This window comes from Danio aesculapii, chromosome 5 (genome assembly GCF_903798145.1).
Source record: "Danio aesculapii chromosome 5, fDanAes4.1, whole genome shotgun sequence".
Taxonomy (NCBI): Eukaryota; Metazoa; Chordata; class Actinopteri; order Cypriniformes; family Danionidae; genus Danio; species Danio aesculapii.
The window spans coordinates 21,972,416-21,985,416 of NC_079439.1; the positions used below are offsets into that span (position 1 = coordinate 21,972,416).

Genomic DNA, 13,001 nt, shown 5'->3' on the forward strand with positions numbered 1-13,001 from the left:
ATTTCCCATCTAACTAGGTCTTTTTTTATAATATCAAACAGCCATGTGTAATTTGTTGTGTATAAACATGATGCTATAGGCGGAAGGATGACCCCAAGGTCTCCAAAACACTTACTAGACTATCGAAAAGATATATCTTTGTCTAGTTGTGATGGTCAGTGTCCTAATATCATCATTGCTTCGGACTTATCTGTATTAACATTGTATCCAGAGACCAATCCATAATCTTTCAGGCATTCTTATAGGGCTGGAATAGAAGTAAGAGGGTTTTCAATGAATAATAACACGTCATCTGTGTATAACGATATTTTGTGACACTTTCCTCCTTTGTCTTTTATCCCCTGTATTCTACTATTACTCCTTATTAGTTCCGCTAGTAGTTCAATACTAAGTGCAAATAATACTGGGGACATTACATCTCTCTGACGAGTTCCCCTACCTAGATTAAAAAATGCTGAACAATGACCATTAACTCAAACTCTTGATATAGGATTCTAATAAAAACCATTACCCATTTAATAAAAGTGTCATTAAATCCCATGTAATTTAAAGTCTGTTCCAAGAACACCCAGTCCACCCTATCAAATGCCTTTTCAGCATCTAAGCTGAGAAGCATTGAGGGTGTTTTGCTATCTTTTTCAATCTGCTGTAAATTTAAGGTTTTTCTTATATTATTTATTGCATGTCTTTCATTGATAAATCCAGTCTGATCTGGTTTAATTAAGTTTTTAATATGTGAAATAGAACATTTGTTTTTGGTGGAACTTCTGTGGAGCTACTATGCATTTAACTGAACTGAATCAATGACATTTAAATTAAAATAAACTAAGTTTTAATTTACCTGGAACTACAACAGCATTCTACCACTACTCTCCTCTCTGTCTGAAATGCTGGAATGCTTTTACAATTAGAAATACTGTTTTCAGATTGCTTTTCTTCATCTATGTTAAGCTGCTTTAGCACAATATACATTGTAAAAAGTACAATAGAAAATAAAATGAATTTAATTGCTAAAATATATATTAACGCTTGATCATTTATAAATGGCTTTGACTGTGTCTTTTGATGAGTTTAATTCACCCTTGTTTAAAACAAGTACACATTTCTTTAAGAAAAGTGAAACATTTGAATGATAGTTTATAATCATCTAGCTGTACCTCATTGGTTGAATCCTCCAAACAGCCAATCAGGACTAACAGCGTTGACTTTGAGAAGAAATCCCACTTTCCTCTGTCTTTAGCCCAGTTTATAAGAGTAGATATATTGGCTGAAAAAAAACATCAATCTCTATCATTTATCATTAACATTTAAAAAAAATAATAAAAAATTATAAATCAATAAAATGGGGAAAAAAAACACAATATGCATTCAATGGTACTTCAAGGGATATTATGCTTCTGCCTAAATGATGCATGACAGTACATTTTTGTTATAGTCAGAGTCGTTTCATTACCAGGTGGTTGGCCCTTCTTTCTATCAGGACTCCAGGTGTCTGTGCATGTTTCCAGCACTGCACACAGCAGGAGCAGAACAGTCTTCTTCCTCTGGTAACTGCTGTCAGGACTCAAATAAACCAAGGAAAGCTGGAAGAGCCACTTAACAAACTCTGAGGGAAAGCATCACAACAATATTTACATGACCTCACCAAAGAAAAATATGATTCTTCTGTAGTACTAATTAAATGTCCACTACAACTGCACATCTTTTACAATTTGTCAAAAGTTTTATAGCAAAACAAATTAAATGTGCTTCTTACAAAAAAGCTGAATTTTGAGATCAGCTGAAAACTTCTCAAATTTCAGTAACCACTCGTAGTTAATTGCTAATATTATGCTAATTTCTTTAAGTAAAGATACAATATTGTATTTTTTTAATACAATAAGTCATTTGTCCAAATCTGGTTAATTGGATTTGATTATATTTGTCAGTACCAAAATCGTAAGCAATCAAATACCATGGGCCCTATCATACACCCGGTGCAAAAAGGCGCAAGACGTGTTTGGCGCAATTTGTTGCTATTTTCAGACCAGGGCAACTGTAACTTTCACTTTTTGAGCCATGTCGTTTAAATAGCAAATACATTTGAATCACTTTGGGAACTCATGGGTGTTCTGGTCTAAAAACAAGGTGTGTTAAGGCACATTGTTGACGCACTGCTATTTTGAGGAACTAAAATAGAATGTGCCATTGCCCAACTGAAAGCTGGTCTAAAGTCCAGCGCAGAGCATTAGTTATGTGCCTGTCCGGGTTCAAACGCTTACACATTGCTTAATACAGTGTTTCCCAACCCTGTTCCTGGAGGCACACCAACAGTTCATGTTTTGGATGTCTCCCTCATCTGACCCATTAACTTCAGGTGTTGGAGTCTCTTCTAATGTTCTGATGAGTTGATTCAGGTGTGTTTGATTAGGGAGAGGATGAAAATGTGGACCGTTGGCATGCATTCAGGAACAGGTTTGTGAAATTCTGCATTAGAAAAGACTCCAAAACCTGAAGTTAATGGGTCAGATGAGGGAGACATCCAAAACATGAACTGTTGGTGTGCCTCCAGGAACAGGGTTGGGAAACACTGGCTTAATACACACAGGATGTACAGCAATACACAAATATCTTTACATATGAAAAAAAATGAAAGTATTAAAATGTTACACATTTTTTTTCTACATAAATATAAAAACCTCTGCCTCCATGCCTTCTTCATCTCAGGGGGCTTTTTTCAATTTATTCATGACAATTTGCATTTGTATAATGTTATTATTATTAGTAATATTATTATTTATTATATGCATCTTTATATTTGCTTTAATTAAATCAAGTTTAGATTTGTCCACCTGTCGGGATTTGGAGACAAATGCCTCACCATGGGGCCCAAGAATAGGAGACGTGTGTTTGAATATAACTCACACTTCATTATTATTGTTCATGAATTTGTCTGTTGGAAATTAGAACTGTATTTAGAAATAGTTTTGAAACAAATCTTTGCGCTTAAACAAAATTAAATATGTAGATTAATAGATGTCTTCAAAGAAGTGAGTTTCCTTACAACACAAAAGTAAAGGAGAAAAGAAAAGGAGTAAAAGGAGAAAGTAAAAAATGAAGGAGGCCCGTTTATTATCCTTGTGCTGTTTTCTCGCTAGTGAAGTGTTCAGTTTTCCACTTATAAAGTCCGCCATCTAAATAGCAAATGCACCATGGTGTGACGCGACTGACTCTTAAAGCGTATGGGAGATGAGACTGATTGGTTTAATTAACGTTATAGTTAAAAACAAATCCATAACTCATTATGAGAATAAGCACAACCCTGTTAGACCATGCACTAGGGCGCAGAGCATATTTTTCATCCTTAAAATAGCAAAAGTAGATTCAGACATGCCCTTAATGCGTTTGCGCCATGCGCTTTAGACTTTGTGCCTAGATCGTTAAAATAGAGCTCAAAAACTTAAAATCACGGTGCAAAAATGAGTACACCCCAATGAATATAGTAGGGAAAAATATTCAATAAAATTAATGAATAGGGAGAAAAAAAAAAGAACCATAAAAAGAGAGCCATAAAAAATATATATACAACTTAGTTAAAATTTTGTAGTTTGTAATAATTTGTTTCAACACCTCATTTGAATTTAAATGTATTATTTTTGCATTCCTAAAGATGTTAGGTGATAACCCTCTTATTTTAATGATTATAGATATGTAATAAAACGGTTTAATTAATTTTCTATAATAAATGGGAACTTGATTAAAATATATACATTATGTAAGACTATGTATTTTTTATGCGGAGTAAATGTTATTTCTTTGTGCATCTTTATAAATAACTAAAAAATAATAATTTAAAAAAGTGCAAAATCATTTTATAATCAATCAGAAATCCCTCACCGACTCCTTGCTTAAGCTCTGCCTCCTCTTCCTCTGTCAGCCCTTTTTTACTATTACGCCCCTTGATATTTGCCATGCAACTGTCTCTTATTCTGACCAGGAATTTCCTAAGTGCCGCCTGCAGGTGCTGGCGAAACGGAGATGATTCGCAGTTAAGATTGAGCGGGATGAAGTCTCTGAGAGCTGAATACTCCAGCTGTGATGGGGCTTCTTTAGTCTTTGGACTGCAGCAGAGGAGGTTGAAAGCTGCTAGTCGGACACTGTCATCCAGAGAGCACAGGGCGAGATGTAGAGTCTGGAGAGAAAGGGAACTTTCTGCACCCCAGAGTGAACGTCCACTTGTGGCCCGCTGTGCACTCATGACACAGGCCCATGCATGAAGGTGACCAGGAGCCGAGGGGTTCAGAGCTGACAAAAGAGTGTTGAAGGCACCAGGAAATGTGCGTAGAGTTGTTGGCAGGAGATGACTAGAGGCATTGTTTTGAAGTAGTGTTATTTCTGAAGTCAAAGCCTCCAGGATGACTGGTTGCCATTGGTGAGCCCATTGATTAGCTAAGTATTGGTCGGTGGGCGGGGCTTCTTTGGATGCACTTGTAATAAATTCACGTTTCTGTTCCTGGAGAAGGGACTTGTAGACTTCTGAGGCACATGGAGAGAGGTGATTGGTGGAGAGGCATTTAAGGAGGTGAGAGGGAAGGGCTGGATACAGTTGCAAAACCTTTTGGGAAAAAAAAAATAAATAAAAATTATTTATATATATATATATATATATATATATATATATATATATATATATATATATATATATATATATATATATAATTTGTATTTTATTATATGAACTACTAATGCACAGCAACCTTGTTGGTGTGAGGTAACAGTGCTAACCACTGAGCCACTGTGCTGCCATATTAATGTTATTTAGTATAATAATAATATACACTCATAGGCCACTTTATTACTGTCCACCTGCTCTTTAACACAAATTTCTAATCAGCCAATCACATGGCAGCAACTAAATGCATTTAGGCATGATCAAGACGATCTGCTGCAGCTCGAACCGAGCATCAGAATGGGGAAGAAATTAAATGATTCACGTGACTTTGAATGTGGCACAGTGGTTGGTGTCAGAGGGGTTGGTCTCTGAGAAATATTTTCAGTACCTTCTAAAATATATGCCATGATGAACTAAGGCAGTTCTGAAGACAAAGAGGGTCCAACCCGGTACTGGTATGATGTAGCTAATAAAGTGGCCAGTGAGTGTATATAGAGAGTTTTGAATTTATTATTATGGTATTTCATGGCAAAAACACATCAAATATACAACATTTTAGAAAAATCCCTTTTCTATAATAATAATAAAAAAGTGGTAACAATAAAAAGACATCAACAGCAAAAAATAATACATAAGATAAAAATCTAAAACTGTTTTTAAGGTTAACTTTTCACATTTAAAAATATTTCCTCTAAAGTCTCTCCAGATAAAAATCGTTATCTGATAACATTAAACATAGAGCACTCCAAATGTATATGTTTAACACTGGTTTCTGTGGTAATATTGACATTTTGGGCATTATACAATATTAAAAAAGAATACATAACACATATAAAATGATTCAACATGCTTAATATAAAAACAGGACAGGATGTGAAGTTCTTCTCAGGTTTTTACCTTGTTTGTTCCGGTGTATGGTAAAACTGCAGTGAGTGGTAAATACTTGGCTTTTGACTCCCAAGGCAACTCTGAAATCCTCTTCAGTAACTCCACATAAAGTGATTTCTCTGTCCCAAAGTGCAGACAATCCTTGTCATAGATCTCCATAAAGAGACAGAAAGCACTACGTGCCACCTCTGCAACACCATCCAACTACAATCAAAAGAACAAAGAAAACACCAGCTGAATGGACGCATTTCTATTATGGCTGATTTATCATAGGCCTTTACATCATCTGAAGAAAATCTGAATGATTTCTACTTTTGCAAATATGCTAGGGTGTTCTTAGTTTTTTAACATATGGTTAAGACTTAAAAATAATGGTCCATTAGTTAATATATTTACTAACATGAACAAACAATTAATAATACATTTATAATGGTATCCATTCATGTTTGCTAATTTTAGTTAATGTTATTTAAGTTGATTTTAATTCATGTTAGCATTGCATTAATTGCATAAGTGCATCAACTACTGTTAACAAGCATAACTTTGGATTTTAAAAATCCGTTAATGTTGAACTATGATTAATAAATACTTTACAAGATTATTAATACTTAGTTAATGTTACTAAATACATTAACATTAAATCACTTATGATGAAAATCATCTTTTGTAAGCTGTTTGGACAGAACGGTGTAGGTATAGAGTGTTGACAGTTATATTGGGGTGATATGAAGACAATAATCCTCTGAAATTTCCTGATGTTAAAATAGGATCCAAATCCCTCCTAGTTTGAGGCCCACCGCAACGTGACGTAGGATTGTGGTTTCTCCGCCCAACGAATTGATTGACAGATACGTATTAACATATCTTCATAGTAACGCATACAATCATATCAACAAGACAGGACGTGCGCAAAGCTACTGGGATTAAAAGATCTGTTCAGCTCTCTGTGATCATCAATCATCATCAAATGTGACCAAGAATGAGTTTTACAAGTTTAAAACGTTTTTAAAACAGCGCATATTTGCAATGAATTACAGCGATTTGACTGTCTTTATCACCACAGCTGCATGTCAGTACAATTATAAAAGCCGATGCTTCAATCCCGGTTTGTAGATGTTAAATCAGGTTTATTTTTTACATTAACATAACAGATATCCATCTTTTATGTGTATCCTGTCACATTTGCGTGCAAAGTTAAACGTGCTGTGTATGTGTGTGTGTGGTTGCTTTGTAACGACATTGTGTGTGACTCATTGTTGCAACTCCACAACAAATACATCAAAAGATCATTGGGAAAGTTCTTACTGTAGTATTTCTCAGTAACGTTACGGGAGATCTGCTTCCTTCATGTCTGTCACTGTGCTGTTTATCGTACAGAGCTGAGAACTCTAATGTTCTAAAAGCTATAATAAATAATCTGATGGGTGTTTTGAAAATTATAGACACATTCTGGAGACACAAAAGACATACTGTATCTTTAATCTTGAAAAAGGGTAAAATAGGTGCCAGAATGGACAACTATTCTAAAGTGTTACCACATATGGCTCTAATAAAAAAAAAGGTTTAAAAATCTAAATACCTTAAAAAAAATAAAATAAATACATTTCTCACCACACAAAATGCTTACCGGGCTCTCTGAATTCCTCCAAATGATTTGCATTAGATGGTGTTGGAGGTCTAAATCTAAAGGAGCTCCGATAACTTCCCAAACCTCACTGAGACACTCTTTCAGCCTCTTCAGCCAAATCGTAAACACTAGAAAACAAACAGGAATACAACCAATAACTACCTTCACCACAGTCAAGCACAGACCCAACAATCTACAGAATGACGCAGGAACATAGAGACCTTGAAAAACATAGTAATGACAGTCCAGCTTTACTTCACAAAGGGCGGAGATAAAGGGGAGCAACCCATGGAGCAGAAAGCAAGTCTGATAAAACAGAAGAAAGAGGAAGTAATTACATGTTGCACTTGGGATCAATCTTAGAGACAGAAGTAGATGTGTTTTGTACCTTCTGGTTGCTGTGGCGACTGACAAGAACGTCATTTTTGCAGCATGTTAACAAGCCCCTGCACACAGCCAATCTGTCCACCCCGTCCTGACATCTGGAGCTGCAGTTTACCTGCAGTTCACCTACTGTCAGCAGCCACGGCTCTGTGGAGCACACATTTCACATATTATGAACATCAGGCAGGTAACAATAGAATCTTAATGGATTTACTTAGCCAACTTAATCTTCATATATATTCTAGACAACCACCAATATTTAATAACATAATATATTGAAGGAATGACAATGAAAAACATTTAACTTGTTATCAAGGGAACAACAGTCAAGTTTTTTTGTCATTTATTAAAACACAGTGATAAACTGTAATAAAAGATTTGGAAATGATGGTGTTTTATGAAAATGTTAAACCCTCACATTCCTAGGATATACAGTTATTACATTATATATTCTAGCTAATTTACTTAAAAAAAACATACAAACAAAACACTTTTTTTGCTTACTTCCGAGTACAAATTTGTTCATATTTTTATAGCAGCAGTAAATTAAAACCTTTAAAATGTAATAACATTTAATAGGATCACTTATTCTTGAATGCATTTTAAGATATAGTTCACACACACACAAAAAAAAAATTACACACTATTTAATGAGCCTCAAATGGTTCCAAACCTTTAGGAGTTTCTTTTTTTCTGTTGAACACAAAAGAAGATATTTTGAAGAAAGCTGAAAACCTGTAACCATTGACACCAATAGTAGGGGAAAAATACAATAGAAGTCAAAGGTTACCCGTTTTCAGCTTTCTTCAAAATATCTTCCTTTGTGTTCAACAGAAGAAATTGAAGTCAAGGATTCAGTTTTATGTGAACTATGCCAACAATAACAATTCATAATAGATTTATGTTACTTTAAATGATGATGGAATGTTATCTGACATTTCGTTGGTCACAAAAGTCTAAATATTATAGGTGATTATAGGTATTTAGTAGTGCTGGGCAAAGATTAAATGCAATTAATTGCAACTAAATTAAAAGTTTGTTTTGAAGTAATATATGTGTGTGTATTATATTTATTTACTATATATATCAATATATAAATACAAACACAAATACATAAAAGTAAAACTATACAAAAATGTTGTTGCATAGATATTTAAATGTATATATACTGTAATTTGTATTATATACATATATACTTTATATCTAAATATAAATAAACAATTTCTCAAATAAATGCATGCGTGTGTATTATTAATAGCCTCTTTAGCTTAAAGAGGCTAATAATATTGACCTTAAAATGTTTATAAAAAAAATGAAAAACTGTCTGCGCCAGTGGTGTAATGGTTAGTGCGTCGACACATGCACTCCGGTGCTCACGGCAACCCGAGTTTGATTCCGCCTCATGGTCTTATGCCAATCCTTCCCCTCTCTCTGCTCCCTATGCTTTCCTGTCAGTTCTCTCTACTTACCTATCCAATAAAGGTAAAAACCCTGAAAAATAATTATTAAAAAAAAAAGAAAAAAAAAAGAAAAACTGCTTTTATTCTAGCTGAAATAAAACAAATAAGACTTTCCCCAGAAGAAAAAATATTATCAGACATACAGTTTCCTTACTCTGTTAAACATAATTTGGGAAATATTTAAAAAATAATAAAAATTCAAAGGGAGGCTAATAATTCTGACTTCAACTGTATGTGTGTGTGTGTGTGTGTGTGTGTGTGTGCGCGTAATAAATATACACAGTACACACATATATATTGTCAAAACAAACTTTTATTTTGAATATGATTAATCATGATTAATCTTTGACCAGCACTATTACTTAGATATTGTAGGCTTTTAATAAACTTTCTATGTATGTAAAAATGTATAAAAATATATAAAAAATTTTGTAAATTATAAATTGTAAAATACATGATCAATTACTGTTGACATACTACATTTAGGAAACAAGAGTCAGAATTTTAGACTTGGCATTTAGTTATAAATCACATTTAGAGGCTTTAAAAACTGTAGCTGACCTGTTTTAGTGATTTGCAGCAGACTCCAGGCAGCTGATCCAGCACACTGACTGTCTGTCGCAGTGGTGAGCAGCATTGCAACAGCAGTGCCTGCCAACAGCCGTGTATCTCTGCTGGAAACCTGACAAACATGAGAAACAAAAATTGATAAATGCAATCATTTTAGTTTAAGCTTTACAAACAATATATAGCTCTGACCAAAAGCACCAACCTCTCCCAAGACAATCCTCATCAGGAAGTCCAGAATACCCTTCATAGTCATATTTACACTGTCTTTACTGTAGACCAACAGGGCCACTTGTCCTGGCAGCAGCTGGAACACTTGCAAACAAACCTGAAAACACCATAAAAGATGCCATTTGCCTCCAGAATTTTGTCAACTACTGTTTACTGCCCATTTATTTGCACCAGACACTTTCTTATATAAACAATTAATTTTTTGGGGAAAACATTGTGCAATTCTGAGTGTGCTTCACACAGGTGAGTGGCTTATCACACACTAAAACACACTATTCGCTCCTTACATGCACCAGAAACTTCCCCACTTAATCTTTTATGTATTTTAAAGGGGTAGTTTACCCAAATTAAATTTTATTCAACTATTTTCAGACCCTCAAGTGGTTCCAAAACTTTATCAGCTTCTTTATTCTGTTGAACACAAATAAAGATATTTTGAAACAAGCTGAAAAAACACTGACTTTCATAGTAGGAGAATCAAATACTATGGAAGTCTATAAATACTGGTTTCCAGCTTCAAAATATCTTTATTCGAGTTCAACAGAAGACAGAAGTGAAGGATTCAGTTTTGGGCAGACTATCCCTTTAAGAACAGTATCAATTCAAAATATACTAATGCAAAAATGATGTTACCCTAAAATGATGATGAAACATTGTTTGACTCATTGTGTTGTATTAGTACATTGTATTTTGAGATTTTCTTTAATCCCACAATTCCCTACAAACACTGTTACAAAACCCTTCCCCAAAATAACTGCTAAACTAACTTAGACTTGACATGGTATATTGTTTCTCTCTGGTGATTTGAAGCTGTTCTTTTATCCTCATTTGTAAATTACTTTGGATAAAAGTGCCTGCTAAACGAATAAATGTAAATGTATAAAGTAAATGTTTATTGAAAAGTAGATGTTACAATTAGGGCTGCACAGTATATCATAAAAGTATAATTATCGTGATAATGGTATGTGCAATATACGCATTGCTGACAAATGTGATCAATTACATTCATAATATGCATTGGTTGTTTATCTAGATTTGACCAATAATATGGGGCTTTACTATCTTTATCCCCGCCTCCCCTTTAATTGCTGTTTTCCTATTGGCTGAAGCATCTTAAAGGTGAAATCAGAGCTGAAAATAAATACTTAAGGCACGAGTTTGAGACAAGTCACAAGAGAGGAAAAAAAAACAGCCAGAGTCAGAATATCTGCTGAGGTTTTCACTCATTCATAGTGTTTTAAAGACTAAATGTTTGCACCTTGAGACAGTTTTTCAGTCTAAATTATAATTCATTAAATTTGAAGAATATATTTTAGCTGTTTATTTTAATATCATTACATAAATACATTACTTAAAAACATAGCTAATAAAAATGGCATTTTCCTAGGGAAATGTTATATCATGAGAAATATCAATATCGCAATATTCAATGACAATATCACATATTTCCCCAGTATCATGCAGCCCTATGTATGAGATCAAGACTTCTACCTTAACCATATGGTAGCACAAGGGTCCATTTCTGGCTGCTTCATCTGACATAACAACAGGAATCAGCTCAGCAATTTTACCAAGCAGGGTGGTGCATTCAGACTTCAGAACTTCTCGTCCCATTGTGCTGTCCTCCAAGAACATACAGCCTGACACAGGACACACATCACAACTATTATAACATGACAAATATAAAATATTATATTAAATAAAGAGCTCTGTGTAATATAAGTGAACTGATGCACACTCACTTATCTGAAGATCTTTTAATGAAAACATCTGCAAAAGAAAAATAAAGGGTTTTCAATTACACCTAAAAACTCTATTAATAGTATTGCTGTTATTATTACGAACCTGTTTTTGGTGCAAAATGTTCAGCAGACACTGTTTAACTTCCTCAATGACAATGGAGTGGTTTATTTCAGCCAAGAGCTGAAGCATCTGTGAAACAGAGTTAAGACGGTGATGTTTTAAGGGAAACCAATCAACAATCGATAATGGCAACAAAGGAAATCTGTCATGTTAAAGTAAAGGTGAAAGTACTTGGTCTAATTTGCGGCAGGCAGATGAAGTGCTCACTGCTTCTAACTGTAAGGCCAGAATAAGCTGAACCAGTCGATGAAGAGCAGGAGGTTGTAAGGAATGAAGTGCTTCTTTTGGGATCTTCTGCAGGATCTGTGAAGCCTCCTCGAGCGAGCGGTCTCTGCTCCGTTTGCCTGTGCTCCTGCAAATAAAACACCATTTCTCCTCTTTCACTGTGTAGAGCATTTCAGTGATACAGTAGTTTTTCCTTAAATACAGTTTTTACACTTTTTCTAGATTACTTGAGTTGTCCAAATGACACCAGACCTTCATGTAACAAATTAAAATGACATATGATTTATTGTGTTTAATTATATTTTTAAATAATTTTGTCATTATAATTTTTTGGTATGTTCAAGTGCCAGATATGTTACACACAAAATCTCATGGCTTTCTTAAATATTTAATTAACTTTTGCTCCAAATATGTGGTTTGTTAGAAGTCATTCAGTTACATCAAGATGATATTTTAAATTTATATCAAAAACTAATAGTCATTAATAAATAGTCTGCTGAAATATTTGAAAACATAAATAGATGTTGTAAATAATTGGGATTGGGATTAACTGCAATATAAGACAAAGTTTTGTTATTCGGTATAATGTAGATTCTGTTACACGACTGTCATTTATTACTCTCTAAGTTATAAAATTGATATTAAAAAGTAGATGTAAACAAAAAGATAATTATCATACACTTCTATAAGTTCTAATAAATGTACAAATTAAGTATAACTTTAATTCATTCTCATTGTTTACACTCTGACAGAATTACAACTTGAATAAGATTAAAACTTCGAAGCATCTAGCAATCACCCCAAATCATATTTAATTTATCAAATATATAACAAACCCCAAAACAGCATGCAAAATAACATATTACCAGCAAAATGTTACAAAATATATCACTTTATATATCACAGTACCTGCCATTTTCTGTGAGCTTCTGCAAGAAACTCCTTAGCGTGTCTTTGACGCCAGATGAAAACTGATCCTCTAAAACAACAGACTTCAGAACTGCATCAGCATCTTCCAAAGAAAAGTTAACAATGGTCATAATTGCGATTTATCAACTCAAACTGTTGTACACAGCTCCATGTGTGAACCACAGACTGTGTCAAT

The 13,001-nt window shown here is 34.0% G+C and overlaps 1 protein-coding gene across 1 annotated transcript in view; it reads right to left on the reverse strand.

Moving 5' to 3' along the window:
* si:ch211-225b11.4 (thyroid adenoma-associated protein homolog) overlaps nucleotides 1–12,996 on the reverse strand; it is a 37,748-nt gene extending 24,752 nt beyond the window's left edge. The window contains exons 1-14 of the mRNA XM_056457550.1: nucleotides 12,806–12,996; nucleotides 11,843–12,023; nucleotides 11,654–11,740; nucleotides 11,551–11,578; nucleotides 11,300–11,448; nucleotides 9,783–9,905; nucleotides 9,572–9,692; nucleotides 7,555–7,697; nucleotides 7,388–7,472; nucleotides 7,167–7,294; nucleotides 5,549–5,743; nucleotides 3,877–4,594; nucleotides 1,454–1,606; nucleotides 1,158–1,267 (exon numbers count right to left, since the gene is read on the reverse strand). Coding sequence (XP_056313525.1) covers nucleotides 1,158–1,267; nucleotides 1,454–1,606; nucleotides 3,877–4,594; nucleotides 5,549–5,743; nucleotides 7,167–7,294; nucleotides 7,388–7,472; nucleotides 7,555–7,697; nucleotides 9,572–9,692; nucleotides 9,783–9,905; nucleotides 11,300–11,448; nucleotides 11,551–11,578; nucleotides 11,654–11,740; nucleotides 11,843–12,023; nucleotides 12,806–12,936 — 2,352 coding nt within the window. The 5' untranslated portion in view covers nucleotides 12,937–12,996. The remainder of the gene's footprint in view (nucleotides 1–1,157; nucleotides 1,268–1,453; nucleotides 1,607–3,876; nucleotides 4,595–5,548; nucleotides 5,744–7,166; nucleotides 7,295–7,387; nucleotides 7,473–7,554; nucleotides 7,698–9,571; nucleotides 9,693–9,782; nucleotides 9,906–11,299; nucleotides 11,449–11,550; nucleotides 11,579–11,653; nucleotides 11,741–11,842; nucleotides 12,024–12,805) is intronic.
* Nucleotides 12,997–13,001: the final 5 nt, after the last annotated feature.